Genomic DNA, 21,967 nt, shown 5'->3' on the forward strand with positions numbered 1-21,967 from the left:
TTCTAAGATTTAAAATACACTGATAACTTAAAATCTTCAACAAATTACCAAAAAAAAAAGTATTTTAACTAAAAGTTTGTGCCGTTTCGTTGAATTATTGTTGTATTTTACGTGGGTGTGTGTGTGTTCAATTTTTACACTTACGCGCTGCACTCCTGCGACATTTTTCTCTAGCGCGCGTGTAAAGAAAATGCTTCGTATTTGCTACTTTAAGATTTCAGACCGATTTTTAGTTTCTTTCATGTACGAAACATGGCACGAATTATAACAATTTACAAGTTTTTTTTCTTCTTCCTTTCCTTAGCCACTAACGATTAGGTGTGGTTTAACTATAACTATGTACAACTCGTCCTGCTTTTGACTACCACACGATTTGATATTGCTTCTGTGTTTCATTGTTCAGTGAACGTTTGTTTTTTCGTTTCGTTGAATAAGTAAGTAGAACAACATTTAAAGTTCGGTTTATATACGAATGACACGATTGCCTTACAGTATTTATATAGGTAAAATAAATTTTAAACGTCATATGAATAGTACGCGGCCTGAAATAAGTATTACACTTGATACGGTTAGCAGTGATTTTCTACAGCTGTAGTTTACGGAGGAGATTCGAAATTTACATATGTTTGTTGTTATTTAAATTTAAGAGAGTTTGTTTGTGTTTTTTACGGAAATGGAGTACCGTTTGCGTATAGTTTGCTTGTGTTATTAGACGTTATATCGCGAATATACATATATATTTTTTAACCATGAAATCGAATATTTTCCTAACAGCTACATGCTATTTCTTTTTTGAACCCTGCTATCAGAAAAAAGTAGTGTAATTAAACATAATATCACAGGTGTTTTAAATGAAATACACAAAAAATAATCCAATTTTGAATATTTGTTCTTCGTTAAGCTTATCACTTCGAAATAATAAACTTGATTCATTGTACTTATCTCAAACTGTTCCGTTCCGTTGCTCTGTCGTTCTAATATAGTCTAAAAACCTCATATGATAAGTACTAGCTATGTATAGTTGCTTTTCAGCTAAAACAATAAGCATCCTCGTTTAAATATCTCCATTTTCAGTTATTTACAATTGACACAAGTGGCCACCTGCCCTTCAGCTGGCTGCTTAGTCGTGGAAAAGGCACGACGTTCTATTTGATCCTTTGTTTTCACCACTATCAACTAGGATTGAAATTTTCTATACGCACTAGGGAAGGCACTAATGATATATGAAACAATTTGAACTGTTTTGTGTGTTATCAAAACTCTACTCCTTACTTCGAACTTGATTTTCGAATCGGAAGTGCTATTACGGTAAAAAAAATAGTCAGTTCTGTACAAATTAACGTTGGCTAGCCAATTCACTATACAGTGGTTTCGTTACGATGTAACGGTATCATCTCACGCTGTAGATCGTTGTAGTACTCATGCTCGGAGGTGGTCTCCGTTTCGGTCGGGGACAGCGGGATCCCTAGAGTTTGCGTGGGTGGCGCAGCTTGGGGCTCATGGAGCGTAGTGTGCTGTAGCTGGATAGCTTCTCCTTTAGTGGCAACATTGTTGGCAACAACGATGGTGTTATTATTGTTATTGTTGTTATTCGGGATTGTTGTGATAGGGATGGTAGGATTGGTGCTAACGATAACCGTGCTATGGCTACTGGGAGCTATACTACATACGGGACTGGGAGGGATGTTGCAGATGCCGCTGGCACTCGGACTCGTCGGCGGTGGAGTCGGTAGTCCGGTGCTTACATTGCTACCAGCCGATCCCATCAGGTACTCGGGATTATCAACACTAGCGGGGACGCCAATCAGGTCCATATAACCGGGCACCGACGGTGCCTGACTTTGGCAAGTTGGCATCAGATAGTCATCTTCGTCCAATGGCAGATTTAGTCGGATTCCGCCGACGCCGACTTCACGGGTATTGCAATCCGTTTCGTCGTCCGCTTTGAGGGCGCCTCGACTGTAGCGAAGACCTTTGGGCAGTTCTCCGACCGACTCGGCGGACTGAGGGGAAAGCATCATGACAGGCCTTGTCTTTGGCTGCAGGTATTCATCGGCTTCGACAATAGTTCCGGGAAGATCTGCCGCTGGAGCAAGTGTGCGGATCAGATCTTTCTCGTCCTGATTAGTGTAGGACGGCAGTCTCATAAATTTATCCCCAGGAATAGCGAGATAACGGCCAGGATCTCTTGCCATTTTCGCAAAAGCTTTGACCAAACTTTTGAAGGTTGGACGTGCGTCAGCCACTTCGAACCAGCAGGATAGCAAAATGCAGTAGACATCTAGTGAACAGTTGCTAGGCTGCGGCAGTTTTTGTCCCTTCTCGATCAGTTCTGGAACATTTTTCGCTGGAATATTGTCCCAAGGTCTAGCTCCGTATGTTAGCAGCTCCCAGATAGTAACACCGAACGCCCACACGTCACTCTTGCTGGTGAAGACACGATGCCGAATGCACTCCAAAGCTAGCCATTTGATGGGCATTTTACCGCCCGCTGCCTGATATTGGTCAGAATCGTAATCCAGCAACTTGGCAAGTCCAAAATCAGTGATCTTCACGCTGGAAGGATTATGAACCAGTACGTTGCGAGCCGCCAAGTCACGGTGGACCAATCGTCGATCTTCCAGATAGGCCATGCCACGTGCAATTTGTGTAGACCAGTTTAGCAGCGCTTTGGAGCCAATTTTATCCTTATTATTTCGGACGTACTCCAACAAGCACCCCAAAGGCATTAACTGAGTAACCAGCATGAGTTGCGACGTCATGCAAACTGCCAAGAGCTTCAGTAAATTCGGATGCTCAACTGAAGCCATTATGTAAGCCTCTTCTAGGAATTCTTTACTCGATTCAGCTCCAGACATTTCCATTAGAATCTTGATTGCCACCGGCACCTTTACACTCTCGCCCTCTGGCATCCAAACCCCTTTGAACACTCGGCCGAAAGCACCCATACCTAGGATTCCACCACGTCGAATCTCCGCCTCTTTGATGATTCGTAGTTTTGTCAAATTAGGCCCAACATTGGTCGGTCGAAGAGGTTCCGAATCCTCGCAACCAGCCAAAGCCATTGTCATTTTGACTGCTTCTTTCTTGTTCTTCTGTTTACAGTACAAAAACAAGGCAAACAACACAAAACATCCCACGGCGAGTATCCCTACTACAGCACCAATTAATACCATTGGTTTTGCCGTCGCTTCCAGCGGGTATCCATTTTGAATCTGTTCGGCCGAACAGTACGGACCGATTCTGGTATTTTCCGGCCATAAGTTTTTATACGGGTGACTCGCCGGACAGCTGGAGGTACAATTGAAGGCGGTCGAGTTGTCCGTTGGATCACCATCGTACAGCTTCAGATTGCGACAGTCGACGCACTGATCTTCGCCGGCTCCTCGACAACCGCGGCACTCGAAGTGACACGGCAGACATTCGCGCGTTCCCTCGTTTACGTAGTGATCGATCGGACACTCATCCTCGCACTGTTCGCCCCGTTTATAGCTTGCACACTCCTGACATACCTGTTCGTGGAATCCGTACTGCGTACACTTCTTGCACCGCGGATGACACTTGCGACAGACCGCTTTGCCGGACAGTTGCTTCAGTGGACCCTCGTCCTGTTCGACTCGTTCGCTATAGTAGCCGTCTGAAATGAGAGACGCAAAGTTAAAGCAGGCGTTGAAAATACGGTGTTTTCGAAAGCTTACCTGGACAGGCTTCATCTTTCATTAGGCATCGTTCCACGGTACCGTCACTACGCATAATTGCCCGGTCACACGAAATACATCCACCGGGAGCGATTGTATCCAATGGTCCCGTACATCCGAGGCACGTTTTATGACAGGAAACGCACGTTCCATTTAGGTTATACTTGGTTACGGGGCATTCCGAAACGCAGAATTTACCATCCTTGACGTTCACACAAGATCCGCAGTTGTCGGCATTGGGACCGTAACAAGAGTCCGAACATTCCTGGTGACAATCACCGCAAGTCTTCGAGTTGACTTGGTAGATTCTGGAAAGAGGAAAAAGTCAAATGTTAACTTTATGTCAAAGTGCAAAAGCTATGCCAATAACTTACTTCGGAAGACTCTTGCAACTGTCGAGACATTTACCCTTGTAGACGAAATTCTTACACTCCAGACACTGTTCCGGTCCTTTTCCCCAGCAACCAGCACTGGTACATTGATCATCGCATAACATGCCCTCTTTTTCTGTTGAAAAAAAAAACAAATGAATTAAAACTTCCATCAGCAGAGGTTAGCTCAAACAAAAACTTACGGCAAACGGTGGTATTCCTGTTGGACATGATCACACTTTCGTGATCGGCAGACTTTTTAATCTTAGACCAGTCGATTCCCTGTGCAAAACACAGGTTAACATTCTCCAGTATGACGATGGCTCCGGAGTTAACCCGTTTCAGAGATTTCAGTTCAAGAGAATGAAGAGACGTCTGTTAAATGATAAAAAAAACTATAACATTTATCCTCAACAGAAAACTCACTACCGGATACTGACCTTCACAATATACACGGACGCAAACAGATTCTCTTTCAGCTGTCGGCCGCCGACGACCTCCAGATTGCGGAAATAGGACAGATTCTTAAAGTCCGGATGGTCACCCTGAATGTTGATGAAGCCGCTGATTTCCTTCAGCGTGGAAAACACCTCCAGCCGATCCGGGTGAATCTTGATGTAGCGCGGTCCGAACGAAAAGTTCGAAAACACCTGCTGATAGCCGTCGAACGTCTGGTCCAGAATCTCCAGCGAACCCTCGATGATTGTGCAGTCTTTGTATTTGTCGATGTTTCCTGAGTTGACGATACCCTCGCCCTGGCACGTTTTCGGACAGGCTCCGTTACACGGGACGCATTCTCCGTTCTGGGCCATCTTGTTCGGTGGACACGTTCGCACGCATGCTCCGTTGTCCTTCAGCAGGTGCTCAGGGCAGTTGCGGACGCACGTTGCGCCGTAGGCGTACTTACCTCCTGGATTTGGTTCCCAGAGATAGTTGGTTGGATTGTATCTGTTGATTAGATTAAACTAGTTAGTTACTGAAACAGGTGACGATTGGATGGGACAACGAACCTTTGCATGGGTGGACACTCCTGCTTGCACACGCCATCGTCGTAGAAATTCTTACAAGCTAAGCAGTCTTTTTGTGTAGGACCGGTGCAGCCTCCGGCGCAGAACAGGTGACAACATTCGCGCGGCTTGGAACCGAAGCAGCGCCCCTGGGAGCACTGAGGAGAACAGTTCAGTTTGCTGAACTTTTGACAGTTGTGTGCACCTTCACCCCAGCAGCCCGCTTCGCAGCTATGGTGACACGGTGGACAGTCCCGTTCGGGCGAGGTGAAGTTGTATGTGTATCGGTAGTGTGCTTTAGGTTCTGTGGAAAAACGCCAATAGTTAGTAAAACGAAAATAATCATTTTGTAGGTATGTGGTCAAAACTTACCGGATAGAACCTCCTCCCAGTTGATCGTCTTCACGTGGCACAGATTGTAGTTATTGAAAACCCCGGCCGATCCGCTCAATATATCCCGCAAAGCGGGCATCTCCAGCGTATTCATCTGCGAGAAGGATACAAACAGCCCGAACTCGTCTTCCCACTTGTTTAACTTGAACGTCGTCCGCCCGCGGATGATCTGCAACCGTGGCAAAATAACCTGCGGAATGTCCACGTGGCTGATCAGCACGTACCCGGTCACCTCACGGATGTGCTGCAGGAAGCCGAGATCGTACGACGTGTTCTGAATCCAGGTAATCTCCAGGTTACCGTCCACGTAGGTACAGTTGGTGTACCGATCGCGCAGGTTCTTGTAGTGGTATTCGCGGTTCGACGGAACCGACATCCGGCCGTTGGTTCCGATGCATACTGTGGAGGAAAAGAAAGAATAAGAGGCAAAATTAGGCATGGTTTGATGCTTAATCGTGTAATCGGTCGATGCTGAAGCTCAACTTGTACCAGCTCTAAGCTTGGTAATGGATGATCAAGAAAAATCTGATAACTTATGAGAAACTCAAACCAAACGATAGTTCCTGAAGAGGAGTAGGTAAATTAATAATGAGAATAGTCAGACTCGATTATCCGGAATAAAAAAGATCTTTTTAAATTGTTATTTTGAAACGCATTTACGTTGAAAACGTGTTTACCATTGAAAAAAAATTCTTTTTGACTTGAATAAACGAGTATAGGTATAAGAGAAGTCGTTTAATTTTGAAAATATATCAACCAAACTATCGCGCTATTTTTGACATAAAAGTATGATTTAAATATAAAATTATCAAAATCTCTAACTTCGTTAATTATGTGCAACACAGTTTCGTCGAAGTGAACTGAATCGGATTGTTAGTTTCATTCAAGGTCATTTCGCGCGTTTTTATGCTTATAATCCGCCAGTTTCTTGTAGATTTTATAGCAAGTAGCGACGCCTTTTTAGACATTCTACTGATAGTTGCACCTTGTTGAAATGTAAAGTGACTGCACCCATCCCTGATCTATAGGCCATTAATGAGTAAATCACATCGCGCCGGCCGGCGTTGGTGTTCGATTGTCTTGCAGTCGAAGGGTAATACGGACTATTCTGTCCGATTATGACGAATAATAGAACAATAGAAATAAAATGGAAAGGGAGGAAGTGTCTGATGCGAAGAATGATTAATTGGATGAACTAGAAAATTTCGATATAGACCAAAAATATATCGGGTTGTTCAATGGCAATGGCGTGGGGCTCACACCCACACTCTTTCGGTTGGCACCCGAATGTTTAACCAACATCCCCACTGTCACTGGTGGATCACGAAAAAAATATATAGTCGTGCTGGTGCTGATTTTGACAATTAACGTAGGTGCGATTATTGTGAATGCACCTATGATTATTTACTGTTTGAGTGCAAATATGTCAACATTGTAGAATCATTGTCAGTAGAATGCGTCGATCCTTCGTAATACCTAGATCTGTAAATGTTCTCAGAGTGGTTTATTTTCACTGTATGTGCGACAGGCAAACCAAGGGTTCGTTCTATATTTAAATTCAGGAAATCAGCACGTTCGTACCGTGTATTTTCATATCCCATGAGTACTATGCCGTTGCGATTTACCGACGAGGTCAACCCACGGATACAGTTTGAGCAACTGTTATCAAAAGTTCAACATCGGGAAATTTACACTCCATGTTCCAATGATGGTACAAATAACGGCGGCGATACCGAATTATCGCAACCAGTAATGTTACCAAAATGTTCGAGACTCAAGATCCGGTCTAAGAGTTTCGTGTGCACATGTTATAATGGAATCCTATCTCATCAAATAGCCACGCCGTCTATTTTCCCTTTCGATAAATACTTTAGAGGAAGGCAACCATTTCATTCCGGGTCAGTGTTTGACTCCGCTTCGATCAACGATTGGGTCTTTGAACTACAATTCCTGAAGATACCGTTGGTACTCTACATCGGATACAAATTGCTGACCGTCTGGTAGTGTTCAAAGATCTGTCGAGTTTAACAAAAAATCTGATAAGTGTCGTCTATTCTATCGCATGTTTAACTCATCTACACAGGTATGTGGGATTACGGACATGGAAGATATGATAAGGCTTCCCCAAATACCCAAAAGGGAAAATCCTGACGGCAGTGAGGTGTGAATTACTCAATGCGTCGGCGAATAACAGACGTATTGTACACATTAATGATACTCTACGGTTGTTCAGAGGTCACCGTCATGTACAGTCAACCATCATGAAGATCAGGAGTATGGCCCCGCCGAACATGGAGAAGCTTGAGACGGTGGTGAACTTTGCTTGGTAGCCACAGTCAAAGCACGTGGAATCAATGAATTTATCTTCAATGCATCTCACCGATGCGAGCTTGTGGAGTGGCTTACGTATGCATTAAAAAAAAGTAGACTGATTTTAATGATCAGCAGCCAATGCGTAACAGTCAAGCAATTACGCTCGATGCTCTGTTCGTACTACCAGCTTCACCTCGGAGCGAAAAAACTAGACATCGTAAGGCACTTTGTGTTCGCTGAATGTAGCTCATCTGACATTTACAACATCCTCTCCCTTCTGGATGGCGAGAGCATCGGACGGTAGCCCAGCCGACCGACGGTGCTGCGTGACCGTAAAATGCAGCAGAAGCGGAAGAGGAATACCGTGAGCAATTGCGGCCTCATGGTTCTGCGTCTTGCGCCGAGAGGTCGGAGCAACTGGTCAAACGGTAAAGAAATAGTTGTCCAAAATGGACATTTTTGTGTACAAGCATCAGTCGAGGTCGATCGTGTCTGAGCAGAAGGCACGTCTCCCATTGAGGGTGTAAGGAATGACTTCAAATATATCTACCACACGAAGTTCCCAAAGAAGGTCTTTCTTTAGCTGACGATCAGCTTGACGAGAATGGTCTAGCCGCTGCTTTTTCCTTCGCGGCTTGCGGTGAGTAGGGAGATATACAGTACGAAGCACCTGCCGGTAGTTGTCGCTTTCATCAAGAAGAACAATAAACTTAAACAATTTCGTGGCCGGAGAACGGAGAAGTATCGCCAAGTGCATGAAAGAACTGAAGTCTGTCCACATCCAGCTTTTTATCAGCCATGACTGAGGTTTTGGCCTTTGGCCTGAATGAGGTTTTGGCCTGGAGGTTCTGATATTTTTGTAGCACAGAACGCTTTACAACCAGAAGGATTGGATTTCAGGAAAATATACGTGGCTATGCAGTACACCCAATTCTTTTTTTACACGGGGGATGCGTTCCGTGTAAAAAAACCGTGCAAAAATAAACCGTGTTATTTCGAGAAACCGTGTAAAAAAATCCGTGTTATTTCGAGAAACCGTGCAAAAAAAATTCCGCGTAAAAAAATCCGTGTAAAAAAAGAATTGGGTCTACAACTGTTGTTGGCGAAATTTTAGCAAAAACCGTGTTATTTCGAGAAACCGTGCAAAAAAAGTCGTGCAAAAAAAAATCCGTGTAAAAAAAATCCGTGCAAAAAAAGAATTCGGTGTATAGGAAATGCATTCGTTCTACGCATACAACATAGATAAGAAATCGGCGTGATGCTATAACATACCAGTCATCGTGAAAAAATAATAAAAAATAGTAATGACCCCACATTACTCTCCTGTGGCACACCCGCGCAGTTCGGGAATCATGATTCTGCATTGCTATAGTCATGTTTTATGGATCGTGAAATACAATATAGACTTACATTATTACGTTATTCGATGATGGAACTGAACTGACCCTAATAAATCTTAGTAAGTGAGCTAGACGTGGAAGGCCCGACGAAATCTTTATGATTGACGTCAACCAGCAGAAGGTAGAAGATGTGATCCCAGTGTGAACCTTCTGATATCCTATACACAAGAATCAAAGATCCTGACTTGTATAACCTGTGTGAAGTGTCTGAGATGTAGAAGAAGCAACATAGAATACCCCTTTAAGAGTATCAAGATAGCTGTCCACGAATCCGGATTTTCTTGCATAACACGAAACTCGGATATGGAATCGAGAGGGGAAACCAAATGAACCGGTCGCCGTGAAAACTCGGTCCAGATGGATTATGTACGGCAACTGTAGTGGTAAGAAAGTGGCGACAGCTGTTGTGAGTGCAATTAGGAAAATGACGAGAAATAGCTACGGTATCGTAAGACCAATCAAAGTTCGGTTTTCACAAAAGGAACAGTGGGCCTAGATATTGTCGGAATATCTCGCTGTCGGTAAGGGGAATCGCTTCGTATGCGGTCTTTTATACAAGTGAGAGAAATGTCTATGCAGGAGAGAAAGGTCTTCAAAATAGGATTTACAACGACCTAGGTTTAGCCGAGACACAAAGCTAAGCAAAGCCTTGAACTTAAACGTCTTTCAAAGACTTGATCCTTCTTTGTCGACAGACTTCGCTACCGATTGTCAGAGCAGAATTAGATAGAGAGAAATAATTACGGGGCTAGTGCAACGATCCTTCTGACCCGGGCATGAAAAAGGATCGCAAGTTGAATGTGATTGCGTGAATGCGTATGCTTTCCGCATTCAACTTGCGCTTTTCGAACGATCATTTGACTGTTTTTTGAATCCAGTCAATCTGCTGCTTGCGCTGCTGCCGTCTTATAATTCATACTACCTCTCAGCAGAAGCAAACAGTCGTAGTCCCGCTTTGCGCGTTTATATGAAGAATCTAAACTGCAAATTGACTGGAGCATAGGATGACGTATTTTTTCGTTTTTCTTTTTGTCTCCAAATCGGCTGCTCACAGTAATAGTTTGTCACCCGGACGTTGGTCCGACGCAAGCAAAATGTTCGTTTGTGTTGGACGGGGTCCGACCGACTTCTTTCATGAACATGTAATGGTTGTTTTTTTTTTTGTAGTATTGATTCATACGATAAAGCGGTTGCTTTTCGTTAGCGTGGTGACTGCTAGTCATTTGACTGTTTTGTAGTCTTTCGCTATTCCAAACAGTAGAGGCAACTTGATCGAAACGAAAATGTTAAAAAGGTTTAGAACGCATTCGTTCTACTGCGTTCAATCGGCGTTATGTCTGAGCAAACTACCAGTCGTGTTATGCATAGCGTTCGTATTCCACCACTAAACGGACGGTGTGAATTTGAATGCGCGCTGGTGTGACTGCGGCAGTAAAAAAGGATCGGTCGAAGCGCTGCTTCTGACTCTATCCAGCAGTACCACCCAGCCGAGATTTCAACATACGACGACTGGCTTATCAACCTTGACCAGCATCGTACCTCGAAGCTAACTGCGCAGGCAGGATTAGCCGAGATACTTGAGGCAAAAATGGAGGAAAACATCAGCAAATGTTCCGACTGAAAGCTATCTTCAAAAGAACTCCTTAAAGGTGTGGTATCTTTCGTTCGGTATCTCGTCATGACAAATCTGGCTCATGTGGGACGCCGCTACCACAGCACAGGCAATGCCCCTCAACTAAGTTCTACTCAGGGATCAGTCCCGGCGTAGTGGTTAGCATTCACGCCTCTCACGCCCAGGACCCAAGTTCAAATTCCAACCCCGCAGAAGTCACAAATGACCCAAAACTGGTTAAAGTGATTTTAATCTAAGCAAAAAAAAAGTTCTACTCAGAAGGTATGTAAATAACAGCGGCATGAAAAGACATTAGACGGTATGAAAAGACGTTTCAGTAGATTCCAATACTGCCCGAGAACCAATAGTGTCAGCACTATTTCTGGCTGAAGGAAGAAAAAGCTTAGAAGCTTGCAAAAGGTGTTAAAATAGTCATGAAATGGGCGAGTTCGAGATACGAAGTTGCATTTCGAACTCTGAAAGTGTTCAAGAAACTCTCAACGGCGAAGTTTCTGGAGAAACTCCTGCATATTGGAGAGGAAACTTTAACCGAGAAATTGCTTAGGATGTGGTTACACATACAGGATGAAGTTTTTTTATCTGGAAACCATCGGCCCACAAAAAGAGAGGTCCTTTGAGTTCTGATGATGGTGTACGATCCTTTGGGCTTCATGACCGCATCTGCTGAGAGGCGTTAGAGATCTGAAGGCTGGCAGTAAAATGCTGCTGAATGTAGACCAAACTGGGCAGGAAATTCAGACTATTTTGCAAGCAGTCGCTAGCTCGCTAGTTTAGATGGCGATAATTCCTTCGATCCAAATGGATTCGAAAACCAGGAGGGGCCCGTGTACACCAAGGATTTCTCTACGTGGATTCAGACCACATCTGTGGGCCACTGAAGCAGCAAGAATTGTCTAGAGTAGAAAGCTTACCTGTTCTGTTAAGCACAGTTAGAAGGTTACGTTGATGAAGACGCCACACTGATGGCAGGTTACGGAGTAAAGAATCTGTGGAAACGAATCGCTCGAAAGAACCCGGTTTTTTGCAATGGTAGGTATGTATTTCGGATGAAAATGGAGTTGCTCGAGTTTAAGGTTTTGTTAACTACATTGCGATTACAAATTTAAGAAATCCAATGCTCAAATTAAATGCTATAAATCAGTGTTAATACATCATGTCTTGCATTATAATTTAGACGCAGAAGCCTTCGAAATGACTACAGGCCCTACTAAAATGTATATTTTATATAGTCTTTAACAGATTCAAAGATCAAAGAAATATTGCCGTAGACAAAATGCCCAATCGGCGAACCAAAAAAAAAAAAAAAAAACTTTCTCACCGTACACCCACATTTTCAAAACACCCTATTGTAACGCTGTTTCCACTAATGATTGTCACTTCGTGGGAGCCCTCGTCCAGCCCGCCCCAGGGTAATGCCACACACCGGCCTGGTCGCTCCACCAAACCGCCCAAGTGTCGAAAAGCTCATAAACAAATCCGTCTCACGTTCCACGTGTAATAAACCGTCATCAGCAGCAAAATTAGATTCGTCAATATTACACCAGCAAACATGTGTCACATACCAAATTCGATCGGTACCTACCGGTTGTTTTGCACGGCCACCACCCGTGGCGAGGAGGGTACCCTACTGGTTGCTGACTGCTGACTGACTAAAAAACTTCTAATTTCCTAATTCCGTCACGCGTCGCGCGCTCGGTTACCGAGCTGATCGGTCAGTTGGTATTCACCTCTCATCCCAATAACTCTCATTATAAATTCATATAACAGACGTGCAGTGCCTAGCGAAATCGGACAGGCGGTAATGGCCGCGCAGCCGCGACTGGCCTGGCCGAGGGATGCTAGAAAAACAGCTAGTTAATAAGTTATACATTTTACGGAATGGTGCTGACTCGGCACAAAACCGGCGGGCAAGCCCAGCTCTCCAGCCGGTGGTGGACTGCGACTGCCAGTAGTTGCCACAGAGATAAATAAAACATTTAACAAGAACTGAACAAATGGTCATTGCAGCAGAATCCGTACGTGCAGAGATTGTACAGCTCGGCGACACGCCACATGGTTGTTGAGGGTGCTTTCTCTTCTGTCACTGTACGCTAGAAACGACGACGTTGTGCAAACTTGATTTCATCTGAAATGTAAGCCATACCTACTAAGCCATACTCTAAGACTTCAATCCTGGCTGGGTGCAAATCACCGTAAGTGATGTAATTCCCCACACCGAGTAGTCACCGAGCGCTAGTAAGAGTTCCCTGGGGACAACTAGCTGTCGCACGTGTCGCATTCGATTAAAAACCGCAAGCCAACTCTACCACCAGCAAATAACTGCGACGGTCGCAGTGAGTGGTCAGAGCCGGGCAAACAACACGGGACGAGGTCCGTTGATTGCTACACGGCCGGTAACGCGTGCTAGAGAAGTGAACGATTCGTACGGTGATAATTAACGACAGCAAACGACGTCCTTCGTTGATTGCCATCACGTACTTATCTCACAACGCCACACAACCATGTACAAATGGCCGATGGCCTGGAAAGAGCAAAAAAATTAACGGAGGTATTTTAATGTAAAAATATAAAAGTTCATCTTTGGCGCAATACACTGGAAAATATGTTGATTTCATCAACCGTTTTAGTAGCTCATGCTAATAAACACTTTGTTCAAGTAAACCGTAACCCATTTAGATGAAATGGCGAATATTTGAAGCGAATTGCTCGCACTTGAAAACATGAGCGGCATAGCTAAGAAAGCAATCAACTGCTCATTTGTCCCGGTTTCTTCCCTCGCCATTAGAGTGGTTGGTTTGAAATTTGTGATAAATTGCACTTATGCTCCTTTCTCTTGTCATACCGGTGCACGTCACGTTGGCACCGATCGTACTTGGTTGTTTTTTTTGCGTAAACCTTTCGTCAGAGCTGCCTCAAAGTTTACATAAATTAATACTAATCAGCTAATCGTGAATCGAACTGGATTTCTGCGTATTAGCTACTTAGCCTGACGCTTGGTACAATTGCCTAAATCGTTCCCAATCATCAATCATCGAATCGAATGGGTTGAGCTTGGATCTGCTTCAAACTGGTCAGCGACAAGCGCCGTCTATTTCAAATAGTTCTTGTGGGGTGCGGTAAAAGCATTTTGATGCTACGTGGGCCTGGGCTAGACACACGAGGGAAAAGCCTACGCATCCGTGTTTGTCGTTTTTTGGGTAAGATATTTGGCTGCCCACACTTGCTCACCCATCCACCCACATGGACGCCGTCGCGACTGGGGACGCGGGTGGTGTCTCGTTAAATGAGCCGTTCAGCCGTGAGTTTTGACGGACGCCACGCGTTTGCTCGTCGACGGCCGCGGCGGTTCCGCGTTGGGCTGTCGAAATAAATAGTGAAACTCCCCTCAAACAGGGGGTGCAGTACGCTCGGGGAGAGGTCGAGACGAGCGCTGTTTACCTGCCAGAAGACCGGAACGCGCACGCTGTAAGACGCTGACCAAATGAGGTCGTAAACAAGTCGCGCCAAAATCGGAATCGGACGGCACTGCATTGGGATGGTACTCCAGAATTCAAAAGACTCGCTTTCGTTTAGCAAGGTAGTTTGATGAGTGACAATCGATTTTTTTACTGAGTAAAGACATCTAGGTATATTAATAAATCACGGACAATATTATAGTTGTAAATTAAACAAAATATTTTCTCAACAAAAACATCCGCTTCGTCTCAAAACTCGAATGCAACTGATCGATCCGCCTTAATTGGAAAAACTAGTTCCAACTGTGAGCACCAAAAATTATACGAATCAACCTGAAACAGTCAAACACGCTTTTGATTGGTGAACAAGCAACGGTAGTTCGGACACCGTTGCGTTGTAATGGCCAACCGTGTTTAGTCCGATTAACCTTGAGTAGCACTACCCTACTATTGACGTGAACCTTGACGTTTTGAAAGTTACCTTAGCAAGCAAATTACAACGCTCCCAGTTCGCACCCACTCGCACCCAAATTTCTGGCGACCTATTCGAGCTAGTAGTTGTAAAGCTAGACCGAACCGATTCCGCCAACTGAATTCAGAAGCGTTTTACGCCCAAACGTTGCAACCGCCCCCTTTTTTTTCCTGAGCTTGGCCAACGGCCATCAGTTCAGCTTAGTATCAATTACCGAAAATGCTCACAGGATCGTGATTGAAGCGATCCGAACTTGCGATGGTCTAATACGCTTATCATCCCCTTCACCGCGGAGTCCTTCGCGCAGCACTTTGTACCTACATCCTTTCCGCCTGTCCACATACAGCTAGCCGCGCGTTAGAAACCTTTCACGAAAAGGTGCCCGCTTAAAAATATTTTAATTTAATTACACGTTTTCAGGAGGCATCTACCTCCGAACGTCCTCCGGTTCAACCGGGTTTAAGCTTCCATCTAACCACCACCACCACACTAACTCTCGCGATAAACAATAATAATAGGCTTGCTGTCGATTTTTGCTTCTAAGTCGACGGACTCCTCGCGGCAGCAGCAGAACGGAACGGAACGGACATCACCGGGCCGGCCGCTGAAAATTAACCGAAATCTCTCGCTCTCTCATCTGTTTTCGCTACTCGGACCACGGACCACTGCTGGCTGGCTGACCGACTGACTGATGGATGGATGGATGGATGGTTGGTTGGATGGACAGACCGATCAGCGCAGCACATGATCAACTCTGCTGCATGCCAACTTTTTGAGACGGGATACGAATCAAGCAAAATGCTTATTTTATTATTTTTCTTCTTCTTTCCTCCTTCTGCTGGTCATCAAGGCAGGGAGCTGCCACAGGTAGCAAAGAACCTCCGCATCGGAACGGATCAACGCGTTCATTGCCATATAATTTGACCTTCTTTAGATTTGCTCATGATTGATTTCGAGTTTTAGCTGTTAGTTAAGTGTTTTCTCGCGTTTGCCCTCTCTTTCCTTCGTCCGGATTAGCTATTTTCTCGTTCGTTTTACGAGCGATTAACGTTCGATTTCGAAGAAAAGGTTAGTGTCTAGCGACGGATGACGAGCTTCGCAAAGCATCGATAAACATGCCCAGAAGCCAGCTTACCCTTAAGAGATCAAAATCCACATGCAAATAATACGTTACTTTGGCTCTGTAGTCCCCATCCGCATTTTACGGTTGAAATGGCTTTGATGACTTACAAATCATCTGAACTGCAGCGTCGTCCATGCGCGTTTGGCTCAACAGCATTCCGTTATCGATCATATTATCGAAAAAATACCAAACAAGGGTCATCACTGCCCACTGCACCATCGTCCGTTGGCCGCCCCCAAACATCGGAAAACATCCGCTCGCTGAATAACAGCAATTTTATCTGTTTCATCAAAAGTGACCCTCTTTCGAAATCGCGCCGTCCGGTAATACCTACTCAATACAACTCAAGCTCAAGTCGATGGGTTTGCCCCCGCTGCCCGGGGCGGTCAGCCTGATTTTATCGATCATCTTGACCATACATCTAATTAACATCTCGTTCGTTCGGGGCCATCGACGTACGACATTCGACGAATTTCGACGCGTTCCATTCATTGTTGTTGAGCAACGAACGAAACGGCTTTCGATGACATCGACGATCGATGACGCCTCCTCAGTGACAGTAAATCGATTTGCCGTTAGGGAAGTCACCGTGGCGGATGCGTTTGAGATGGTCCGAAAAAATTTTTGGATGAAAAAAAAACAACGTTGATAAACTAGGAACATTACGGAGGGAAAATCTATCCTTATAACATATGATAAAGCATAATCGGCAAATTAATTCAGAGGTGTTAAATGCAGTCTAAAGATGCGAAGATGCTTGGATATACTCGACATTTTCTTGCCAAAGGCTGAATATTGTTTTTAAATCATCCCAATCATTTTCCGCCTTAAGCCGGAAATGAGGATGTTCCAAATTAGGCTCAAAAATCTTCATTAAGTTATATAGACGAAATATGGTGAATGAATATACCTATAAAAAGTTTTCACACGTTGATTGTTGGTATTCAAACTAACCAATAGTTTCATGAAGCCATGTGAAACGCCGGATTTCTAATCTGAACAAAAAAATTGGTGGCATTTACTAGCCATAACGTTTAAAAGGTCGCTCCATCATCTATCTCGTTGTCTGTTTCTTGTTTATTTTTAGCTCACCATTTGCATAACCGATATGATCAAAAAGATGTTGAAATAAATATAGTATTTCTGAAAGACAAAATTTGCCTAAATGATATAAAAATAATAATTCTTACTATTTAAATAACTGAAAATTATTTGGTAACTCTGAAATATTAAAAACCAATTATAATAAAAATAAGACAATAAGGTACTGGATATTTTGTCTCTACATTTAGTACTGCTATGCTTAGGTATTTTAATTTGCGTACTGCTATTTAGACTAATAGAGTCTCTTCAACGATGGAAGATCTCTCTGTCCACATTTGGCACCTCTGTGCGATACGTGTTTTGTCAATTGTCCCTTTTTTTGTATGCCAGAAGGGCATTGGGTTAAAAGGCCACTGCGACAGTCTTAATGATCGTCTTTTGTGTCAGGCTCCGATTGCTGTGCACAGTTTACGGACCGCTCATACCCATTGATGGAGTTGAGCGGGATAGTTGTAATCCTGTGCCCCTAATTGTGCCTAAGTTTCACCGTTTTTGAGTAAATATAGTATAACAAAGGTAAAAACAACTCGTGTAAAAAGACCTTAGTGAATCTCTGTTTCTCTAGTCAACCTTCAAATCTTTCACACGATTATGAGAAACGTGCTGCTCGAGCCACAAATGTTGATACCAATTCTCTTTCTCTAACTTACTCCTCTCTAAACTCAATGAAAGGACCATAATTTGACTTAAATTGTCTCGATTTTATTAATTCTCATTTATTCTCAGTGTTTCGAAAAGAGCAAGGATCCTATGGTACTACGTTGAGGAACACCATTACTGATGAAATAGTAAACGATGAAACTTTTTCTTTTAATTATGCTATTAATTGATTGCTTTAACAATCACCTGCAACAATGACTTGCAGGATCTTTATGTGCATCTATTTCGAGCTTCAGATACTGGCACTGAAACAGACGATGATGAAGCCCGCACTTCTACAAAAACGTCTGACGTGAAGTACACAAGTCGCTTTTTACGCGAAGGATACGTCCCGCGTAAACCAAAACCGGATAAATTCCGAAATTCGCGTAAAAAAAACCGCGTAAACTCCAAAATTCGCGTAAAAAAACCAAAATTTTGCGTAAAATAACTTTATGGATCTCAACACTACGTGAATAAAAGACGTTTTGAGCACATCCGCGTAAATTCCGAAAATCGTGCAAAAAAACCGTGTAAATTCCGAAAATCGCGTAAAAAACCGCGTAAATTCCGAAATTCGTGTAAAAAAACGCGTAAATTCCGAAAATCGCGTAAAAAACCGCGTAAATTCCGAAATTCGCGTAAAAAACCGCGTAAATTCCAAAATTCGCGTAAAAAAAACCACAGTTTCGCGTAAAAAAAACTTTGTGGATTTCAACACTACGCGAAAAAATAGACGTTTTGAGCACATCCGCGTAAATTCCGAAAATCGCGTAAATTTCGAAAATCGTGTAAAAAAACCGCGTACATTCCGAAATTCGCGTGAAAAAACCGCGTAAATTCCGAAATTCGCGTAAAAAATACCGCATAAATTCCGAAATTCGCGTAGAAAAAACCGCGTAAAAAGCGACTTCACTGTACGTGTCTATCAACAATACGTAAATAGCGGAATTGAACGAAAAAGTTCCATCCCTGTCTAGTTTCAGATTCTATTAAGAAACGCTCAACAAACGAACTTTAGTTACAGAAATGGTAGATTCCAATCTGACTTACAAGGTTCTATCGTCTAAATCTGAGACGAGACGTGACAACTGGCATCTTTGTTTTTTTTTTCACCTATCTTGTGATACTTTTCACATATTGCCTAGCAATGTTATAAAAATTTATGAGCATGTTGTTCTTTAAACATTTCTGAGTGCCCATTTTATGTGTTTTCTTGCGTGCAAAGCAGCCCAATTCAGCCAATCAGCAGATGGTGTAAAATAGTCTAAAAATATGCTACGAATTGTTACGTCTCGTCACAGGCGTGGATGGTTGTTGCGAGGCTCCCGCATGATGGAGTTTTCGTTGAAGGATGCGACTTATCGTAATTTTTTTCCATATTTGTTTAAAATCTGGTTTGAGAATCTGGTCTAAAATTTGATCCAAAATCTGGACCAAAATCTAATAAAAAATGTTCAGAATCTGGTCCAGGCTCTGAATCTGGTCCTGGCCCAGAATGTAGTTCACAATCTGATCCCCCTGCTGATTTGATTAAAAATGTGGTCCAGAAAGCAAAGCCTTGGATATAAACGTCCTTAAGAACTTGACCCTTCTTTATCGACAGACTTCGCAGCCGGTTATTAGAATACAGGAAAATTACGGGGCTAGTGCAAAGATCCTATTGACTCTGTAGTGGCACCACCCAATCGAGATTCGAACATACGAAAACTGTGGTCTAAAAAATCCAAAATCTGATCCAAATTTGATAAAGTTGCGGCCCAAAATCTGGTTCAGAATGTGACGGAAGTTCAACATTCGGTTCAGGTCCAGAATTCGGTCCAAAATATGACCCAAAGTTAATCAAAAATGTAATCCTAATTTGGCCCAGAGTCTAGTCAAAATCAGTTCCAAAGTTTGCTACAAATTCAAAAATTTGATGAAAAATGTGCGCAATCTAGTTAAGGTCCAAAGTACAGTCCAGGCCCAGAGTCTGATTTAAAATCTGATCACAAATGTGGACCAAAATCTGGTTTATTTTCTTGTACACTTCTAGAATCTAAACACAAATTTGATTCAAAATCTGATAAAAATGTGGTACTTATCAAAAAATCTTATCCAAAATCTGGTGCATCAGATTTGCGAAGTGGTCCAACATCTGGTCCAGAATCTGATGCAACTCCAAGATCTGGTTCGGGTCTAGAATGTAATGCAGGTTCAAAATCTGATCCAAAACCTGATTAAAAATGAAGAGAAGTCCAAAATGTGATCAAAAATGTGGTCCAAAATATTATCCAAAATCTGATCCATATCTAAAAAAGTGGTCCTAGATATGGTCAAGAATCTGATGCAGGTCTAGCCCAGGTTTAGAATATGGGTCCAAAATCTAATCCAAAATCAGATCCAAAATATGATTGAAAACTGGTTCAAAATCCGATAAAAATGTGGTCCAAAATCTGGTATAGAGTTCGATGTAGCTCCAAGATCAGGTCTAGATTGTGGTCCAGGACCAGAATCTGATTCAAAATCTGATCAAAAATGAGGTCCAATATATTATCCCTATTATATAAGATCTGGTAAAAATCTAAAAAAGGGGTTCCTACTCTGGTTCAGAATCGGATGCATGTCTAGCCCAAATCTAGAATACGGATCCAAAATCTAATTCAAAATCTGATCCGAAACTGGTTCAGAATTTGGCCAGAATTCTAGTCTAAATTTGGAACAAAATTAGAAAAACAATGTGGTCCTGAATCGGGGCAATCTCCACAATCTGATCCCATATCTTACTCAAAATCTGGACCAAAATCTAATAAAAAATGTCCAAAATCTGGTCCAGGCTCTGAATCTGGTCCTGGTCCAGAATGTAGTTCACAATCTGATCCCCCCGCTGATCCAAAATTTGATCAAAAATGTGGTCCAACAAGCAAAGCCTTGGGTATAAACGTCCTTAAGAACTTGACATCGACAGACTTCGCAGTCGGTTATTAGAAGACAGAAAAATTACGGGGCTAGTGCAAAGATTCTATTGACTCTATAGTAGCACCGCCCAGTCGAGATTCGAACATACGAACAATGTGGTCCAAAATATCCAAAACCTGATCCAAATTTGATAAATATGCGGTCCAAAATCTGGTCGAGAATATGATAGAGGTCCAACATTCGGTTCAGGTTCAGAATTTGGTCCAAAACATGGCCCAAAGTTAATCAAAAATGTAGTCCAAAATCTGGCCTAGAATCTAGTCAAAATCTGTGCGCAATCTAATTCAGGTCCAAAATACAGTCAGGTCCAGAGTCTGATTTAAAATCTAATCCCCTGAATCTGATCTGACATGTGGCCCAAAATCCGATTTATTTTCTGGTCCACTTTCAGAATCTAAACGCAAATTTCATTCAAAATCTGATAAACATGTGGTCCTTATCTAAAAATCTTATCCAAAATGTGGTGCATCCAATTTGCGAAGCGGTCCAATATCTGGTCCAGAAACTGACGCAACTCCAAGATCTGGTTCAGGTCTAGAATGTGGTCCAGGTTCAAAATCTGATCCAAAACGTGATTAAAAATGAAGTCCAAAATGTGATAAAAAATGTGGTCTGAAATATTATCCAAAATCTGATCCAAATTTAAAAAAGTGGTCCGTGATATGGTCAAGAAACTGATGCAGGTCTAGCCCAGGTTTAGAATCTGGTTCTGATCTGATCGAAAATTTGATAAAAAATATGGTCCTGAATCGGGGCAATTTCCACAAACTGGTCGAAAATCTCATCCAAAACCTGGTCCAAGTCTGATAAAAATGTGGTCCAAAATCTGGTACAGAATTCGATGTAGCTCCAAGTTCTGGTCCAGAATCTGATCCAACCCTGATCAAAAATGAGGTCCAAAATGTGATCAAAAATGTGGTCCAAAATATTATTCAAAATCTGGTCCAAATATAAAAAAGTAATCTTTTATCTGGTCTAGAATCTAATGCAGGTCTAACCCAGATCTAGAATATGGGTCCAAAATCTAATCCAAAATCTGATCAAAAATCTGATCGAAAACTGGTTCAAAGTTTGGCCAGAATCTAGTCCAAATCTGGTACCAAATTTGATAAACAATGTTGTCCACGATATAGTCCAGGTCCAAAATATGGACCAGGTCCAGAATCTGGTCCAAAATCTGATCGAAAATCTGGGTGCTGATTTGAAATCTGATTAAAAATCTGGCTTAAAAATGGTAGATATTTTGGTTCAGTTCCGGACCCAAGTTTAATTCATAAACTGGTCTATTATCTAATAAAAAGTGTAGTCCAAAATCGGGCAAGGTTCACAATCCAATCCAGGTCCAGAATGTGGTTCAAAATAATATCCAAAATCTAGGGTAGAATCTGATGCAGCTCCAAA

General features: G+C 42.8%; 1 protein-coding gene across 2 annotated transcripts in view; it reads right to left on the reverse strand.

The window, feature by feature from the left end:
- The window catches only part of LOC128744643 (epidermal growth factor receptor), a 232,600-nt gene continuing 210,633 nt past the window's right edge, over positions 1–21,967 (reverse strand). For both annotated transcript variants that reach the window (XM_053841798.1, XM_053841797.1), the window contains exons 2-8: positions 5,449–5,868; positions 5,080–5,380; positions 4,510–5,017; positions 4,273–4,444; positions 4,073–4,205; positions 3,699–4,006; positions 1–3,637 (exon numbers count right to left, since the gene is read on the reverse strand). In XM_053841798.1, coding sequence (XP_053697773.1) covers positions 1,359–3,637; positions 3,699–4,006; positions 4,073–4,205; positions 4,273–4,444; positions 4,510–5,017; positions 5,080–5,380; positions 5,449–5,868 — 4,121 coding nt within the window. In that variant the 3' untranslated portion in view covers positions 1–1,358. The remainder of the gene's footprint in view (positions 3,638–3,698; positions 4,007–4,072; positions 4,206–4,272; positions 4,445–4,509; positions 5,018–5,079; positions 5,381–5,448; positions 5,869–21,967) is intronic.

The sequence above is a fragment of the Sabethes cyaneus genome, chromosome 3 (assembly GCF_943734655.1).
Source record: "Sabethes cyaneus chromosome 3, idSabCyanKW18_F2, whole genome shotgun sequence".
Classification (NCBI taxonomy): domain Eukaryota; kingdom Metazoa; phylum Arthropoda; class Insecta; order Diptera; family Culicidae; genus Sabethes; species Sabethes cyaneus.